The following is a 20,253-nucleotide window of genomic DNA, read 5'->3' as shown; positions in this document are numbered from 1 at the left end:
GAGGGCGAAGTTTGACTGATTCCCGGCCGTTGTCTCTGCGCGACACTGGTTTCAGTTTGAAACCGAACGTAAAGCGTTTCCTCCTCTTCCTCGTCTGACGTCAGCAGGCCCGGGTCCATCTCTAAAAGTAACAGACAGCTGCTCGGGACACTTGGGCGCTGTAGCGACAGAGCTGCTACAGAACTGCCACCCCCCCCCCCCCCACCCAACCCCCGACTAGCCCCACCTCCCGCTGCGGAGCCAGTGCCACGCCCACCGCCCTCCCCCTCACCCCCTCAAAAGCCCCGCCCCGACTTCCATGCCCTTTGACCTTTTCCACCTGGTATATATAGCCACTCTGACTGTCAGAGTTCTCCTGGCTGCCAAAATGAAGGGTATAATCTCCATCTGCTGCTTTCTGTCTCTGCTGGTCTTGGCCATAACAGGTGAGTTAATATCTTTTGCCATGTTTATTGTACACACACACGCGTGTGTGTGTGTTTTTGCGTAGAACTGGGAGAAACACTCGGGGAGGCGGATGAGGTTGGGGTTTTGGGGCTGGCGTGCGGGGACGAGTGCTGGGGAGAGCACCCCTTGATTTCTCGAGGTGAAAAGTCACTTCCTGTTGGAAGGGATCGATGGCGGGGGGTCACGACCACAGGGAGAATGCGGGACCGAGGCAGAGCAGGACAGGGGCTCCTCCACGCTTATTCTCATTGGCAGAATTTCCGATAGCACAAATAGTTTTTTTTTTTTTTCTTTCCTGTTTAAGAAATTCTCATTGTTGCAAAGACCCTTTTCCGAAAACAGGGCAAGCTTGTAATGGTGTCTGCCTACCCCCCCTCACTGTGTGGACCCTGTGGCTGGGACACTGTGGGATTAGCGGGGGGGGGGAAATTGGGGGAGAGCTGGGCAGTGTTGGAGGGGAGGTGGCCTTCGGTTTGGCGGTCACGCTGACTCCTGCCCGATGGCGGCTTCCGCAGCTCCGCGCCGCAGCGCTATTTAAAATCCGGGGTATGAAACAAGATGGCCGGCTGGGCCGGGCACGAGCCCGAAATATGCAGGCGCCCCCCTACGTCCACTCGGGGGGCCTTTATATTTAAAGTTCAGGTGCATACGCTGCAGTTTGTGGCCTCTTTATTTTTAAAGTATGCACATGTATTCCTTTCTGAGAGGGAGCGCACACACACACACACAGACACACACACACAGTCTCTCCCATCTCTTTCTCTATGTGGTTGAAATATCAGATGTTTTTGGCATGAAGGGCCCATGTAAGCTGTCCTGAAGCATGTCACCAGCTGATGGAAACCCCCCCCTCACCCCCCACCTATGATCACAGACTGTGAGAGAGCGATCAGAGCACAGCCCGGCTTGTCCGTCTGGCCGTCTGTCCGTCTGTTGGTCTGTCCGTCTGGCCTCTCTCTGCCCTTCGGCCTCGGTTCTCTGAGCCTCTTTGAGCTTGGCGGCTGTTCCGCGACATTTTTTGATCTCAAACGACGGCGGGTTCAGACCTTTCAGTTTCCTCCAGCTGCTCTGCTGTGTGCAGGGGGGACGTGTGCTGATGCCCTCGTGGGCGCCGCCTCAGCCGACCGGGTGCCGCTGAGACGCGAGCCCCGTTTCGGTGCTGGAATGCGTCTTGCTTGTCGGAATGCGCGGCACATGCGGAATTCGATTCGGGCATCTTTCGATGATTATCTCGCCGCCTGATTAGTCGGCCTCGCTGCTGAAAGGCGGCGGAGGCGTTTTAGTTCTCTCTCTCTCTCTCTCCCTCCCGCTGGCAGCGCTCGCCATTACCCTTGTCCGCCCTTGGGATCCTTTCAGCCGCGGCCTGGTGCCTCATACCCAGGGCTGCCATCAGGTGCCTAAGATTGGAAAGCGAACCGTAACCTGACACCGTCGACCACTGTGCACCCCCCAAAAAATACCCCCCCCCCCGCCCCTCACCCACCCTCACCCTCAGCACCTCCACCATTACCCTCCCCAACCCCCACCTCCCCAGCCCCTACCCTTTAGAAACAGAGCACAGCTGCTCCCAGCCAGCACTGTCACAATCGCAATTTATTCCCAGCCGCCAGCCTTATAAGGACATCCATTATCGCGGCGGGAGGGTCCGCGGGGCCGGCCACGCCCGCTCTGTCAGTCCTGGCGTATCCGTTTGGTTTTGTCCATGCAGTACAGTCCGCTTTTTTTCAGTCGGTACATTGTGTATCCGTCAGTGCCCGGGCCTGCCACCTGAGATCAGTGCCAAGTGTTTGTTTACCGGTGTTGGTCTTTGCAAAGCACAATGCTGAGTTTTTACTGTAAGATATGAATGATATTAATGAACTTTTATATAGCGCTTTCTGGAAAAAAATGACAAGTAAAAACAGGAAAACGTAAAATATACAATAACATTCCAAGAAACATGTAATAAAATTAAAATTATAAAATTAAAATGAGTAAAATCGTTCCTAAGGAAAAGTATGTTTATAGAGGTAGGACTTCATATTTCTTTTAAAAATATCCAGAGATTCAAATGCCCTCAGATCCAAAATAAAAATAAAAAAAAGCTTGTTTCACGGCCTGGGTGCATATTAACTGAAAGCTGCCTGTCAACAAATTTTAGTCCTAGATTGTGGGATGCACAATAAGAGGGAATCTCAGGGCTCTGAGAGGAACACATTTTATTAAAAGATCATTTAAAGTCGGGCACAAATCCACAAGTACCTTTAAAGACCCGTAAGAGAATCTTAAAATCAATTCTACAATCAACTGGCAGCCAATGTAATGATTTTAAAACTGAAGAGGTATGTACAAATTTCCTAGTTCTAGTTCGTAACATTTTATCAATTACTTTGCCAGGAAAGCAAGTAAGCAAAGCATTGCAATAATCCACACAACTAGTTGCATGCATCAATTTTTCAGGATCTTCTTAGGAAAGTTATAGGTATGACAGATACATATAGCATATCGAGTATCTTCTGCATAACAATGGAAATGTATCCTGTATTTGTGTATAATTGTCCCTAATGGCGTATTTATAGACAAAATAGGATGGGACCGGGGATTGTGCCCTGGGGCACACCGCATGTAATGCTGACTTGAGGTAGAATCATTGAGTATTACATAGTATTCATGACCCAACTGTGCCCCATTTTTTCAGCCTGGAAATGAGGCTTTATGCTCCACCATGTCAAATGCCACAATAAGGTTTATAAGTACCAAGACCAAAATATTTTTATTATCTAAATGAACTGTAATGTCATTTATAACTTTAATTAGAGCTGTCTCAGTGCTGTGCTTTGTAAGAAAACCAGATTGGAATTTTTCAAAAATAATTTGCAATTAAGTAATCAGAAAGCTGCTGGAAGATCACCTCCTCAAGGATTTTGCTTAAATTCTACTGAAATTCTTGAGAATGGAAAGGGGTGTTCTTTTTTTAAGAAGGGGCCTAACTTTGGCAGTTTTGAAAGTGAATAGAAAAGTGCCAGACCGCAGGGTGTGGTTGATAATTCTCCAGAAAGGCAAGTATAGACTTTCTTGAAAATAACTGGTAGGGATGAGGTCAAGGGCACAAGTGTGTGATTTGAGACTGCTTACTACTTTCAAAGATCGCCAATGAGGTTAAAAAGGGCAAAAGAGCTCGATTTTAGCATAAACAATGCTTTGTTTATTGGAAATACCCAACCTTGTTAGCCATCTTGACTCTGAACGCTGAAAATCCATCACATTTGGCTATGCAGAGTGATTCAGCCTGTGCTTTAGGAGAAAGACTTATTGTTCAACTGTTAAGAATGTGGGGCTTGTCTTTGTTGTTTGAGATCAAATTGGAAAAATATGCTTGCCTGTTTTGTTTTCCATTTACGTTCTGCCTTTTGACATTCTTTGAATGGCAATCTCTTTGTTTCTCCACGGGAACCTGAATTTATTAGTGACTTTTTAAAAACATTTTAGAGGGGCCACATGGTCAATGCTGCTCTTAACCTCTTGCAAAACCAGTTAACAAAGTCTTTAACAGAAGAGTGCAGGCAAGGGGAGGGGCTATTGCTTAAATCGTCAGCAGCATCAGAGCCAAGGTCTGGTTTCCTTAATAGTGCAGTGTAATTAACCTCATTGCATGTTGAAACTGTTAAAAATAAATAAATAAAAATATCATAAATAGTAATATCAAAAACAGGTGGGATCACAATGGGACATCCCCGTGTTATACAAAGATTAAGTATGTGTATGTGTGCGTGTGTGTGTGTGTGTGTGCACGTGTATGCGTGCGTGTGCATGGCCCATGCATGCATGCTTGTGAGAGATTTGTTTTCATCTGGAATGATGCAGACGTGTAGATGCAAGACGATTCTCTGGGCCTGTGGCAGCTTCTGTATCGGGGTTCAGAGGTGCAGAATGGAAAGGTCCTCGCTAATGTGCGCAGACCGTCTCCATTAGTGTTTGAGTACTTTCTTGGCTGCGTTTTCTCAGATCACAAGCACATTCAGCGTGTCTGAGAGTGAGGACAAGCGTGTCAGCGCTCTTTGCTCTTAGCCCTTGGCTCTGCTAGGCGTACCCGCCCAAGGCAAGCTCAGCTCAAGGCAGCCGCCCTCCGCGAAACAATCTGGGGCGTCGGACGGATACGGGGGGGGGGGGGGGGGGGCTTTAGAGCACGTCTTGAGTGAGGTGTTAGGGTTCGGAGGTCAAAAACAATTAATCGTAAATATTATTATTCAATTATGCAATGCAACGAATGGTAATTGAACCCACAGATCTTGTAGGTGTGTGGCGTACTCTTCTACTTACTGGTGTTTTTTTGTTGTCAGTGATTCAAGCAGATTTGCTTTGGCCATGGCTGTGATCAGACTGGGACTGAGCTCGAGCCTATGATCTGTGACTGTGGCTGTAAATGGGGAAAGGCTTGGTCCTGACTGAGACTGCTTGTGTAGAGAATCGGTGTCTGTGCTGGTGTGCTGGTTAAACGTCACAGCAGTCCAATGGTTTGTTCTGCGGTTGTTATGGTTGGTGTTGTGGTTGTTATTTAATTTGGTGGGGGATAGGACAGATATCCATTAGCTTCCCTGCCCAAAGGTTTAGCACAAAATTCTGGGCCCTGTCCATATGCAGTCTGTGTGCCCCCCCCCCCTTAAAATTGTAGACCAGAGCACACCATTGAGTTCCCCCCTCCCCTGCATTGAGGACCTGGTTAGTCAGTTTCACTGTCCCTGCCACTGCTTTCTTTGGGGCAGGGTGTGAACAATGGAAACTGACTTCAAATACACAAACATAATTTAGCATTCAGATTTGCCTTTTGATTTTTCAAACAAGGTCAAATGCAAGATTGTATCATACGCAAGATTCTGACTGATTCTGTTTTTAACTTGTTTTATTTTCTGAGGATAGGAGTGTTAGAGAATCACAGGCCCTGTAACTCCCCCACCTTCTACCCCCCCTACTCCCACACCTGTCACCCCCACACCCCTCACCCCCTACTCCCCCACCCTGCTGCAGCTTAAAGGTGGCCACAGATCTTAAATCTAAAGGGAAGATATTCCACAGTTTGGGAGCCACTCTGGCAAAAGGCTGGTCTCCCTTTGTTTTTCATATAGATCTGGAGGTTACCAGCAGCCCTTGATCCTAGGACCCAAGGGACTTATTTGTTAGCACAAGGGCTAAGAAGCTTGGTAATGTAGGCCGGTGCCAGACCGTGCAACGCCCTACATGTAAGGACAAGAATTTAAAAATCAGTCCTGAATTTGAGGGGATGCCAATGAAGCAAGGCTTAGATGGAAGTATTTTTTGAGGGTTCGTTAATCTCAGCATTTAAGGTGTCCTGCTCTTGTCCCTGGAAGGAGGGGGTGGGTCGTCCCCTTGTGTGCTCCTGTACGAGCACCGAGCAGGTTTCTTTTATAGACTCTGGACAGTCCACTGCACTTGGTTGCAGCCTCTGCTGCAGATTCGGGAGGGCAGGGGACAGGGAGTGTGTGGTTGAGGGGCACAGAGTTTAACTGCTCAGTCACATGGCAAAATCTCATAAACAGGAAAAGGGCTGGTCCACATAAGAATGACACATTATTTATGATGACAAAAGTGTTTGTCGTCTGATCCTTAGGTAACAACAGCCTCATAATGTGGAAAAAATTTAGCGTTAAGAAGACTGAAAGAAGTTTTTTTTTTTTTGTCAAAGCAACTCCCACCAAGATCATGAAGGGGAAAAGATCTGTTGGATTTACATGTAATTCAGTGGTCAGGGTTCACACACCGGGCGTATCAGGGAGGATAGAGAAAAATAAAGGAGGGGTGGGGTCAGCTGTGTGATTTGCCTCCCTAGGGGGTTCCTCAGCTGTCACAGGGGCTGAATTTGGGGGGGTGGGGCTCCACCCTGAGGCCAGGTGAAAGCACACCTGGTGGAGCAGGGGTGTCAGTCTGTCAGGGCAGCATCCTGTCATCTCTCTTGCCTATGCTGATTCTCTTGTTTTCTACTCTTTCCTTCTTTGGTGCTGATTTGAAGAATGCCCCCACCCCCCCCACATACACACCCTAGAAACATAATGCATCAAAGGGGCATTGGCACTGGGGATTTCTCACAGTTGTGTGAAGTTCCAAAGGTGGAAGCTTCTGTTGCGTTCTCTCTCTCGCTCTTTCCTTGGTTGCATTATATGCCTTAATTGATTTTTTTTTCCACTATTGCTATGATTTTTCTTTTGAAGGTTTAGTCAGAGAGAGTCTATCGGGAGGGAGGCGATGTACTCACACTGCTTCCTGTTCCCAGCTGGGAGGTTCCTTTCCTTCATAAAGCTTTTGATTGGTAGAATTCCAGAATGTTTGGTCTGAGAATGCAGCCACACTTTTGCTTTGATTCTGAGGAAGACGTTCCAGATGTCGAAACATCCTACACCTTGTTTCATTAAACGTGTTGCGTTTCTGAGTTTTGAGCTCTCCAGGTTAGTCCTTGTGAAGCAATCCAGTTAAGGATTCCTCGTTGTGCAGAGGTAGGGTGTGAGAGTTTGAGTTCCCCGTTTGGGTTTTCTCTACAGTGTCTCTGATCGGACATCTTTTTGGTTCCAGATGGCATTGCTGAGATTCAGCAGCCAGTCAGACAGGGGTACTGAGTGGAATCCACAGAGCTGGGAGCCATTGTGGCTCAAGTTCTTCCACAGGACATTGGAACACATGGAGAGGGGAGAGGGGGAGAGAGAGAGATGTGTATATGAATATGTGTATGTAAGTGTGTTTTTGTGTCCAGAAGCTTGAGTATATGTGTGTAAGAGTGTGTGTTTGTGCATGCATGTGTATATAAGAGCATGTGTGTGTTTGCGTGCATATGTGTGTATGCGTGTGTACACATCTATAGGAGCATGTGTGTGTGCATACATGCATGTGTGTGTATGAGAATATGTATGTGTGCATGTGTATGGGAGTATAATATTTCTGTGTATGTATGTGTATATGCATTTATGCCTGTACGTGAGTGTATATGAGCAATATTTCTGTGTGTGTCTGTGTTTGTGAGTGTAATATTCCTATGTGTATATGTGTATGTGAGTGTATATAAGTGTAATGTTTGTGTGTATATGAGTGTGTGTGCATGTGTAAATGAGTGTAATATTTCTGTGTGTTTATGCGTTTGTGTGTTTATGCGTATATATGAGTGTAATATTTCTGTGTGTGTTTATGCGTTTGTGTGTATATGTGTGTATGTGAGTATATGAGATGCAGTTACAGAGGGAGGGCTGTCACAGCCCCTGGCTCCTGTGGGATGTTACTGGGGCTGCCGTCAGGCTGATGCTTCTGCCTTCAAATAGGAGAGGAATTTTCTCCCCCCTCCTCTTTCCGTCCCCTGACCCATTGTGGGGCTATTTCTGTCCCCAGGAGGAACTGGGCTTCCAAAACCCTGGCACCTGTCGCCATCCGTGGGACGTGTCCCAGAGCTCCCCACCGCCAGGGCCAGGGCGTTACCCTTAATTTCGACTTGAACCACAACAACTGCTGCTATCGCTGCATTTAGTGGTGACAATGGTTGGTCACTGAAGAGCACCCTCCCCCACCCCCCCTTCCTCCCTGCAGTCAGTACACCAGTGTGGTTGGGGAATTTCAACAGGGGGAAAAGCCAGCGGTTTATAGAGCTGTCATCAGATACCCACTGTATACTTGCTAAATCCAGTGTAGCTCCCACCCCCCCAACCCCCAACCCCCTTCCCCTGGAGTTTCCTGTGTGTGCCGGTGCTCTTAAAAGGCATTCACTACAGCCTCTCTCTCTCTCTCTCTTCTTTATTAAATGAAACCAGCTTTAATTGAATTGTCCTTTTGGGATCAGCCTGCACAATCTGATCCTGGGGGTTTACCTGCATCGGCGCACTGACACATTTTTACACACACACACACACACACACACACACACATACACTCTCACACTCTTATACACACAAACATTCACTCACACAGGTATGCACACACATACTCACTCCATTCACATTACACACACACACACACACACACACACAGGACTGCATCTGAGCAGACCCCTCAATTTCAGGGCTGGATTGAGTAGAAGAGATCCAAATTCAGACATTCATTTATTTTGGCTCCCCAGTAAAATCTATATTATATAACTGCATTTTACCAAGAGCTCACAGCCTGTTATTAGTTTTGCACTGTGCACATTGCCTTGCCATTGCTCCACACCATCATGGGCCGTGGGCCTGATTAAATTAATTCCACCATTCGCTCCAAAGATTTTGCCCCAAATGAGTCCTTTCCCTGTCGAGCCCTTGAGCATTTTGACAGACCCGGCCACACCCCTTTCAGTATCATCCTCTCAGATGGCCTTGTCACTCAACTGGTCACTGCCCCAACACAATCAGACGCAGCTCTCTGATTGGTCAAGTGAAATTGTCCTCAAAAAAAGGTAAATTAAATGCTTGACGGACAATCTTGATGAATTGTATGTGAAATGAACATTATCACAGCAACCGTCGATAAATGGCTGCGCAGATACACGATGACCCCACACGCACACGCACGCACACGCACACACACACACACGCTACAGGCAGTTATCAGCGCCGCCGCTGTTGTGCCGTGACACAAAACTTCGACGGACAGTCGCAGTTGTGCTCTTTGCCCAAAGGGCCAGGGACCGCGCCCGCGTTTGTCGGAGGCATTCCTTCTGAATGTACCGCCGCAACCGCTCTGTTTTTCCAAACTCAACACGGTTGCCAGGCAACAGACTCAACAAGGACACACGGTCCTGGGAGCAGATGTCTGGAGCTCGTCTCTCTCCGCCCTGGCACCTCAAGGGTTAACCTCCCTTTACGTTGTTCTCCCAATGTAAATGCTTTACGAGTAGTGTGTTTGGTTTTGTTTCTTTGTACCATAGAAGGAATATGTAATGTAATTAATAATCTGAGCGTGATGATTTTCATCATTTGTATTGGAATGAGTCATGTAGGTGTCTGGCATTTATGATTCTGGCTGTTGTCATGGTCATGTCAGTGCTTATGATTGTGACTGTGGTTCTGGTTGTAGTCATGGTCCTGTGACCGCTTATGATTGAGACTGTGGTTCTGGTTGTAGTCATGGTCCTGTGACCGCTTATGATTGTGACTGTGTGGTTCTGGTTGTAGTCATGGTCCTGTGAGCGCTTACGATTGTGACTGTGGCCAGGTCTTTCTTGGCTCATAAATGAGGCAGTGGTGGTACTTTTATCACGATCATGTGATCCAGTTTACCACATCTTGTAATGCGAATTATACTTTTAACGGCCAGTAATGATCAGATGATGACTGTGTTGTCTTTCCACTTTTCCTCTTCATTCTCCTTCCTGCAAACTCACTTTCTAAAAAAAAAAGAAAGGGCAATGTCTGGGCCATACGTTTAAAGTTGACAGTGGTCGCGTTTTTGTTTAAAAAAAAAAAATTTAAAAAAAACATACAAACACAAGCGAAAATTCATATATATGCATATATATTTATATATCTATAAATGCAGATATTGTGAGGTCTTGATTTAAGATTACAACAGGCGATGAGCCCCAACAAAATAATTACTCCTGTTTCTTTGCGCCAACCGTCTTTCGGTGTCTGATTGTGCTGTTTATAAACCATAATATTTACACAGCAGTTGGTAGCATTGCAAGTTTCAAAGAGAAAGTGCAGAAAAGTTAAAAATGAAGGTCACGCTCTAGTTAGCTTGCTCAGCATTAGAAAATTAAAACAGAATCCACTCCTAGGGTTTTAAAATATTGTTAGGCTGTGTGCCAAAACATAATTTTGATCAGAATGCCAAAACATTATTTAATCCTGCCATCTCATCCCACTTCTGTAATAATAAATGTTCTGTTATAAACAAATTTCATAAAAGTTATTATTCACATAGTATGTGTTATATAAAATAATTATTTTAGTACAACATTAGTACATTCCTGTAAAATGCAGAATTTTAAATGTCGAGCATTTCATTTCAACCACTAGTTGAAAACATTACACTGATAGGATGTAATTTTTTTAACACACCGGAGGTGCAAAATAAAATAGGATTTACCCGTCCGAATCCAGTGAACTCAGTGACCTCTGATCACGTTCTCTGTGCATCCAGCTGCTGAAGCTTTGCGTTCTGTAGCGCCCTGGTGTATCCTGGTGCTGATTACAATACAGCGTCACATTGGAGCAATGTCATAGAAATCTGCCATATGCAACACTTGTATTTATCAATTTTTTTTCATACAGGCACCGGTCAGTAGTTTGTGGGGGGCTGCACAAAATTTCATTGAGGTGTCCAGAATTCTCGATGCAGGAAAAACCCTGAGCAGGTCAAAGTCATCACTCCTTCTTCTTTCAGCTGTTCCCATTAGCGGTCACCACAGAGGATCAGATTTATGATCCGCATATTTGATTTGGCATATGTTTTACGCCGGATGCCCTTCCCGACGCAAACCCTCACAATTTATTCCGGGCTCGGAATAAATTGTATAATTTGCCGATGACTGCAATGAGATCTTCTGTGATTAAACCTCTGCCCACTCTGTCACTCCCACCCACTTAACCTTAATCTCATTCTAACCAGCAGGGGGGGAGGAACTCCACCGGGTTATATCAGGCCAGATGGTTTCATCCTCTGTACCTGATATTTAACCTAACTTAAAAAAAAAAAAAAAAAAACATTTCTAAAAAATATTATCAATATTGTTGATGTCTTTTCTTTCTAAATGACCCCTGGCTTTGCTTGTGTTCCTGGTTTCCTGTGTTTAGGCATCCGGGCGTGTGTGTGTGGGGTTAGTGACAGTTTAATGTCTCCCTGATCTTCTGTATACCTTGTGAATGTTGGAGCGGATCGACTCTGATAGCTCACGCCAATGCCCTGCAGTGCTCAGTGCTCACACCAATGCCCCACAGTGCTCTGTTCACCCCCCCCCCCCCCCCCCCCCCCCCCCCCCCCCCCCCTCCTAAAACGTTTGGCGTGCTCACACCTCACCCAGGCGCTGACATTACACACCCTTATTTTTAGGGGCTTCGCTCCTGGCCCTGCAGACACACACACAGTAACACTGCTCTAGTGGTCATTAATGTATTCATTCATTTTAAACGGAGCAGACCAATCACCCAAATTTTATTTTTTTCACCTTTATCCAGGCAGGGGGGAGAAGCAGAGGGGGTTAGAGGTACAGGTGGGGTCACAGTCCATGAATCGGGTCCCTGGTGCTCCTGGGGCTGGGTTTGCATTTGGGTTGAGAGTCGGATCAGCGTTACTCTGTCAGAGTAAGATTTACCGCCAGCATTGCCCATGAAAGCACCCACAACTCAAGCAGTAGCTGAAGAATATTTACTTATTTATGTCTTTCAAGGCAGATTTAGATTTTTGAAATGGACAGGAAGATTGGGTGCCTGCAAGGGAAATCAGCCTTTGGAGAAACCCCCATTTTTGGACTCTTGTTGGAGTCTGATTAGCACTGGACATTTTACTGTGGACTCAAAACGTCCTGTCTTGCAGACAGATGCAAGTCAGCCACATTTATGCACATTTCTAAATTAGTGGATGAGAGTCGCTCTCTCAATTTCCCCTTCAGAGTCCTCAGCCGTTGAGCGGGCGGCAAATTCTTGTGGAAGATCTCAAACGGTCCAAATGCGTCTCCCCCTCTAAGTAAGACTAAAACCGCACGCTGACTCACAGCCCTGTCAGTCACGACCCAGAATGAACCTGGACAGACACCCACGAGGGGAGGTGTGAAGTATGGCTCTACCCAGCCGTCAATCACCCGACTGTGGTACTTTGCACGCAGACATTCGCCTCGCTGTGTGAGACGCGGTGGGCCCAAAAACCAGTGGCGAATTTACTCTTCCTGTACGACGCTGATCATTTTCCCGTGAGCAATATCGCCGGGTTATGAACTCCTGTGGAGGACGGTGCCTTATACCGGACGGTGGCGCTACACGGTCACGTGTACCGTCATGTAACCGTAAACGTTTTGATCAACTGACGGCCGTTCCCTTCTATAAGTAGCTGATAGAGGTCACGTGAACCTCGTCAGTGAGTGGGTGGTCAGCTTCTGAAATTCGAAACGATTGCACCTGAAGTGCACTTGTGTCGTGACATCGCAACAGTTGTGTAACTTGTGTAATGGATCGGTCTTTGTCTTGGTAAACAAAACCATGCCAGTACTACAAATGGATTGCATATGAAAAAATGTAATCTGTTTACATTATACTTATATAAACTTGTATTGTACTTCAGGTATGCTGACATACTGTTTTTATTCATGGGACTGTGCCCACAAGACAGGTTTCATCATTTAGAAGCAGCACTACCTCCCCTGGACAACTATATATGGCTTGTAGTGTGAAAAGCAGTGTGAGTGCAAGAGCATGTAGACACTCTGAGACAGTGTTCCCTGCGCAGAAAGAAAAGGAAAATATGTGTCTGAATGACATATTTAGTATTTACAATGTGCTTTGCATTACATTACATTTATTTGTCAGATTTACTCCAAAGTGACTTCTAATAAGTGCTTACCGAAGGTCATTGGAACAACTACAAAACACAGGTCCAATAAGGTACAATACCCACTATGTAATAGTTATATCCTTAGCTATGAACATCAAGTCCAGTTGATGTCCACAGGGTAAGCATAGGTTAGGCCCCCTAACCAATGTGCCCCCCCACCCCCACCCACCCACACAAACACGCTGAGCAAGGTTGCAAGTAATCTGGCGTGAGGTTCCGTGAGATTCTTGGCCGGTGTTTGTACGAGGATGGCATGGCGGCCGATGTCCTCTCTTCGTGCTGGACCACTGGATGGGGTCCAGATGCACCCCTGGAAGTGGATCCAGGAAACCGCCCCCCTCTCCCACCCCCCCCCCCCCCCCCCCCCCCCCAGCCCACTAGCACAGCCAGCTTCTTATCCACAATTTTCAATCACTCGATCAGTAACTGTATGGGAAACACACAGGCCTGGCTGGGGCCTCCCTACGTGGGCACTGGCCAATGGGGTTGGGAGGAGGAGGGGGGGGGGGCACTTAATGCCAGGGGTTAGGTGGATTAATTTCAAATGAGGAAAATAGTCAGACCCCCACCCCCTGTTGGCAGCCTCTAAGATGTGTCTGGGGGGTGGGGGGCTGTGGGCTTCTCAAAGCTCTTTCTCGAAGGCTCGCATACTTGTCTGTCTGCCAGTAGTTGTGGGGGGGGTGGGAATGGGGGTCTCACAGGAGCCTCTCGCAGACATCGCCTCAGGTTCACGATGAGACGCGTGGCCCGGCATCGGATGTCCAAGTCAGCATATAGTTAATTAGTCATGAAACCAGAGGGCGGCCTTGGCACAGCCATTCGCTGCATTTGTCAGAAAGCGCAAGTAAAAAAAAAAAAGACTTTGAGCTCCGTTCGATGTTCTGTGCGTGGGCTCGTTAGACTGCGCTGAGTCGCACCGAGGAACGCCGTTTGTCATTTCAGTTTTAGTAGAGAAGAATCGGTTATGGATTCGCGGGAAACTCTATGGTGTGAAGTCTATGGTGTGCATGAGCTAGGCTGTAGCGACATTGCTGTGACGGGCTCAGGTTGCCTCACCAAAGCCATGACACCCCGGTTTTCGAGGGAGAGCACAACCCCACGGCTAACCTGGAAATGGACTCTAGGAAAAGCTCTCAACTGTTATGAGGTAAAACCCCACAGGCAGGAATCTTTGGTGTTGAGCGAACACTATAAACACTAGCGCATTAGCCACATTGCAGACATACAGTATATTACATACGACGTTATTTTTGAGCGTTAACATTATTCAAACATTTAATAATGAGGTTGAATTGCATGCCTCGGTCAATTAAAATTATATGTTTGCATGATGAGCACAAGCAGATTGATACAACATGCAGTTACCATTGACTATGTGCTGCAGTTTTTTTCCACATATCCTTATGGCTTCTAGGCCTGGAACACTAGGCTCATTGGATAAGCCTAAGATTTTGCTTCAATTTGTTACACCTATATTTTTTAGGTTTTCTCAACTGAACATTCAAATGAGCCAAAAAAAATTCCAATTGAGAAAACTTATATTATAAAATAAAATAACTGAAGTAAAAATCCAATGAAACCTTTTTTCCTGTGTAAAATGGCCGAGCGAGATCGAGGTTGGGCCCTCGTCTTTCGAGCGCCGGGGCGACGCCCTCCACGTCTCCAGCACCGCGTCCCTGCCTGTCTCTCTGCCCCCTTTCCTCACCGTGCTGCATGGGGGGTGGGGTGGGGGGGGGGGGGACGACTGCGGAATTATTCCGTGTTCTGGAACAGAATGTTCTGCTCCCTTTGAAAAAAATGAAAGTGCGCGCTCATAGAACCCAGATGGCCGAAGCAGCGGCGGCGATGCTAACGGCTGACTCTCAGTAGGAGGGACGCAGCGGCGATGCTAACGGCTGACTCTCAGTAGGAGGGACGCGGCGGCGATGCTAACGGCTGACTCTCAGTAGGAGGGACGCAGCGGCGATGCTAACGGCTGACTCTCAGTAGGAGGGACGCGGCGGCGATGCTAACGGCTGACTCTCAGTAGGAGAGACGCAGCGGCGATGCTAACGGCTGACTCTCAGTAGGAGGGACGCGGCGGCGATGCTAACGGCTGACTCTCAGTAGGAGGGACGCAGCGGCGATGCTAACGGCTGACTCTCAGTAGGAGGGACGCGGCGGCGATGCTAACGGCTGACTCTCAGTAGGAGGGACGCGGCGGCGATGCTAACGGCTGACTCTCAGTAGGAGGGACGCAGCGGCGATGCTAACGGCTGACTCTCAGTAGGAGGGACGCGGCGGCGATGCTAACGGCTGACTCTCAGTAGGAGGGACGCGGCGGCGATGCTAACGGCTGACTCTCAGTAGGAGGGACGCCGCGGCGATGCTAACGGCTGACTCAGTAGGAGAGACGCAGCGGCGATGCTAACGGCTGACTCTCAGTAGGAGGGACGCGGCGGCGATGCTAACGGCTGACTCAGTAGGAGAGACGCGGCGGCGATGCTAACGGCTGACTCTCAGTAGGAGGGACGCGGCGGCGATGCTAACGGCTGACTCTCAGTAGGAGGGACGCGGCGGCGATGCTAACGGCTGACTCTCAGTAGGAGGGACGCGGCGGCGATGCTAACGGCTGACTCTCCGTAGGAGGGACGCCGCGGCGATGCTAACGGCTGACTCTCAGTAGGAGGGACGCCGCGGCGATGCTAACGGCTGACTCTCAGTAGGAGGGACGCGGCGGCGATGCTAACGGCTGACTCTCAGTAGGAGGGACGCCGCGGCGATGCTAACGGCTGACTCTCAGTAGGAGGGACGCCGCGGCGATGCTAACGGCTGACTCTCAGTAGGAGGGACGCGGCGGCGATGCTAACGGCTGACTCTCAGTAGGAGGGACGCCGCGGCGATGCTAACGGCTGACTCTCAGTAGGAGGGACGCCGCGGCGATGCTAACGGCTGACTCTCAGTAGGAGGGACGCCGCGGCGATGCTAACGGCTGACTCTCCGTAGGAGGGACGCCGCGGCGATGCTAACGGCTGACTCTCAGTAGGAGGGACGCGGCAGCGATGCTAACGGCTGACTCTCAGTAGGAGGGACGCGGCAGCGATGCTAACGGCTGACTCTCAGTAGGAGGGACGCCGCGGCGATGCTAACGGCTGACTCTCAGTAGGAGGGACGCCGCGGCGATGCTAACGGCTGACTCTCAGTAGGAGGGACGCGGCGGCGATGCTAACGGCTGACTCTCAGTAGGAGGGACGCGGCGGCGATGCTAACGGCTGACTCTCAGTAGGAGGGACGCGGCGGCGATGCTAACGGCTGACTCTCAGTAGGAGGGACGCGGCGGCGATGCTAACGGCTGACTCTCAGTAGGAGGGACGCAGCGGCGATGCTAACGGCTGACTCAGTAGGAGGGACGCCGCGGCGATGCTAACGGCTGACTCTCAGTAGGAGGGACGCGGCGGCGATGCTAACGGCTGACTCTCAGTAGGAGGGACGCAGCGGCGATGCTAACGGCTGACTCTCAGTAGGAGGGACGCAGCGGCTCTCTGTGGCTCTGCTGACTCCTGTGGAAGCAGCGTGTATTTGGGGCTGTTATGCGCCAGTTCAGGCAGGCCCAACAATCCAATATTCAGTCAATTCAACCGGTCAATAAATCAATACGTGACACTCTCGTTCGGTATTGTGCTCCTATTGCGCATCTAAATTGTCAGAGGGCTTATCAAATGCACTTTTTATAGAGCAAATTGTTTTAAATGAAAAGGAACTGGACAGGTAACTGAGTCAACAGCAGTCAGTGAACCACAGAGCGCAGTGGTTGTAGGACCGGTCTAGAGAAAGGTGGTAGAATGGTGGGGGCAAGTTGAAGTCTCTTCATTTTCCATGGACTTTGGACAGGCCTGATCCTAAGCTGAACGGCGTGGGTAGAGTCAGCAGGTATGCAGATGGGAAAGAGAATTTAGAAAACGTTATTAATAAGACACTGTACGGTTTTGGGGTGGGAGATTGATTGCGTGCTTGCTGAGGTACTGCTTTGTGTAGTGTCCTGAAATGTGTCCAGAATCACATTTTTAAAAATGTGTTTGATGGAAATACTTCCATAAATGGGATTCTGTATAATTTTCCTGCACTGAGGCATGAAGTTGTTTATACTTCTGACTGGAGATTCATTTGTTTATTTTGTTTATTTGTCCTTTTGTTTAACCCAAATGTCTCACTGAGAATCCAAAAAATCAGCTATATGAGTGTTCTTGCTACCCCGCAGTCTGTAGGGAATACTGAAGACTCATTTGATTTGTGAACATGTGCCAGTCTGGTACTACCTTTGGCTGGGACACTTACAGTATTTCAAAATCCCTGCCTACATGTTTACAAATGGTCCATGTAAATCCCAAATACTGCAGACCATGTTTTCATTCATCATTTAGTCTGATACTAATCACAGTAATAGAGCTTTGACAATCGTTTTCAATTCTAGAGTCAGCAGAAACATTGGGTAACTTAATATTAAGGATTTGGGGCATGGAAAACATTTAAACAATGATGATGATGATGATGGTGATTATTGCATTATGATTCTGATTATACCATGATTACAGTGAGGGGGATTTCTGAGCACACACGATTGTATGTGCATGCGTGTGAATGGATGTTTGTGAATGCGTGTGAACGGGTGTTTGTGCATGCGTGTGAATGGGTGTTTGTGCATGCGTGTGAGTGGGTGTTTGTGCATGCGTGTGAGTGGGTGTTTGTGAATGCGTGTGAGTGGGTGTTTGTGCATGCGTGTGAGTGGGTGTTTGTGCATGTGTGTGAATGGGTGTTTGTGCATGCGTGTGAATGGGTGTTTGTGAATGTGTGTTAATGCATACTGTGTGCATGTGGTGCAGTGCGTATCCAGTACAGGCGTATTCCCTTGCAGGCCGAGGTGTTCTAATGTGGGCGTAGCCAATCTAGCGGGTGAACGAAGGCCGCTGTCCGTGTCCCGCCCGCTCTCCTGTCAGCGTCGGGCCTCCTTGTTGGCGAACGGCTTTATTAGCGCCCCCGCTCTTTTTGGGGCGGGAGACGGTCACGTGGACAGGAATGGCGGCGCGAAGGTTTCCCTACGCGGCCTCTCGCCTCCCGTCTCTCCCCCGGGGGGGGGGGGGCACGCTAGGTGTGAATCAGGAAGATCTCCCTCAGCTGTGTCGCTATGTTTAGCGCGAAACACGACCTGCGGGAGCCGCATGCAGTTGCTGCAGGGCGTCGCATGCTCCTGGGCACCCAAGGACAATCTCCACAGGCTGCAGATTCCCGCTATAATTAGAGAGAGGGGCCCCTTTTTTCTGCTCCTCCTTCCGCTCGGCCGTTTGGGGATCTCACTGTCCCGCTTTTGACCATGTCATGGAATAGGGGAGTCCCAGCCCCCCCCCCCCCCCCCAGTCCTCTCCACTGCATGTTGTGAAACCATAGTTACGTTTTTAAACAAAGTCCTCATCCGCTTATTTTGGGATGTCAGAACCGCTCTGCTAAATTGGCTGCAGACAGAATCTCACGGTCCTGAAAATAGCTGGAACATTCTAATCTGGGGGGAAAAGAATAGAGCAACTGACACACAGTAAAACCGTTGTGGATATTTAATTTTTTTTTTAAAGGAGGTGCCTGCAAAAAAAAGATTTTATACAACTTATTCTCTGTCCTAAATAACAGGTCCTTGTCATCTTGCCAACCCAAAACCCCCCACACCCCTGTGACCTCCCAGCCCCCGAGCCGCCCAGCTCATAAATAGACTCGCAACTTAATACTGTAAAAAGCCTGTCAGGGCCACCATGACAGATGAATGCCATCCGCATGTTTCACATCACATGACGATCCACCAAGTAGGCGGGGCTTACCTTGGTGCCCGCCCATCACTTAGCGTCACAGCTTTGTATGGCGATGAAGCTACAGGTGACAGGAGAGGAAGGGCAGTGTTTTACACATTACACACAATGCGAGAGAGGAGAAGGGAATCTCTAAGACGATTTGTCAAGTAATCATAAAACAAAACGCATGCATAAAAGATCCTCAGTACTTTTTTTTTTCTTGTTTTGTTTTAAGCATTCCAAGAAAGTAACAATTGAGATTATGTAATTTTTTTTCTACGTCTGAGGTTTACGTCTGTTGCAAAGGCAAAGGTAATTCTGACAAAGTATTTAACCAATCTTTGAGTCAACAATTGTTTTAGCCTGCTCTTCGGAGTAATAATTGAATGTTTCTCAGTTTTCCAGTTGTATTGATTGTGAGAAGCAATATACTGTAATTTCATTACTCCTTTGAAAATGGCAGATTTGATAAAAACATATCTACCAAATGTATGCTTGGATGGACTTACTACTGAATACTGATACTACTGAAACTACTAAGCTGCCCTAATAGGCACTCTTGAGTGGTGAACAGGCTATTTCGTTTGCACCACACCATGTCCTGTGTGTTACACTGAGATCCAGGAAGTATTTTTTTTTTGGGAGCAGTAAAAAATAGTATGCAATGTATCTTTAAGCACAGTAGTTTCTTCATACATGCCGCTCATCGATTCAGAGTAATTACACCGCTCATTAATCTGTCATTGCTTGCTTTGAAATGGAGACGGTGCAGATCCTCCATTAGCAGACACCAGTCACTCAGCGCAGGAGCCACGCCTCAAACACAGTGAACCAGCAGATTCTGGTTGCACCTCAGACACCGAAGCATGGCTCTCTTCTCTCCCAAGTTATTTTCGTAGCACACAGGCTTGGCTCAATTTGCTCAAAGCCCCCACTTTTTTTTTTTTCTTTTTTTTTTTTTTAAGGGATGGGGGGTGGGGGGGGGGGCAGGAGGAGGGGGAGAGGAGGGGGTGCAGGAATGCGAGGAGCTGATTCGAAGCCAGGCTGCTGCAGGAACAGTGACAGCACTGGTCTCTGTTTGATGCGATTCTGGCGCGTTCCTTTCCCTTGATGCGCTAATGGAACCCAGCCGCGGCGTCTGCGTCGGAGACGAGACCGCGCCGCTGCTTCTTCCGATCCGCGGGCCCTGTTCCGTTCCCGCAGTTTATAGAACACCACTGCGCCGGCCGCAGAATTACATGGCCATTCTGTTTGCGGGCTCAGCCCATTCTCTTATACAATAACTCAACATGCAAGTATGATTATATCATTTGCTATAATTCATGAGCAGGTTGTTTCATTTACTATGTTTTTGCCCCAGGTTTTGTAGTTCATAGTGAAATCAATTGGTTTTGATATTTTCTGAGAAGCTTTCTGAACATTACAGATTTATGAACTTATCTCAGACATGGTTCATAATGTAAACCAAAGGTAAAATAATTTAGTAGTGAGGCCTAATCCA

At 48.0% G+C, this 20,253-nt stretch overlaps 1 protein-coding gene across 2 annotated transcripts in view; it reads left to right on the top strand.

The window, feature by feature from the left end:
• Nucleotides 1–316: 316 nt before the first annotated feature.
• The window catches only part of srl (sarcalumenin), a 31,999-nt gene continuing 12,062 nt past the window's right edge, over nt 317–20,253 (top strand). For both annotated transcript variants that reach the window (XM_035398752.1, XM_035398751.1), the window contains exon 1: nt 317–425. In XM_035398752.1, the coding sequence (XP_035254643.1) occupies nt 368–425 (58 nt within the window). In that variant the 5' untranslated portion in view covers nt 317–367. The remainder of the gene's footprint in view (nt 426–20,253) is intronic.

This window comes from Anguilla anguilla, chromosome 17 (genome assembly GCF_013347855.1).
Source record: "Anguilla anguilla isolate fAngAng1 chromosome 17, fAngAng1.pri, whole genome shotgun sequence".
NCBI lineage: Eukaryota > Metazoa > Chordata > Actinopteri > Anguilliformes > Anguillidae > Anguilla > Anguilla anguilla.
Note: the sequence above shows the minus strand (reverse complement) of the source record. Positions and strands in the feature narration are given on the sequence as shown.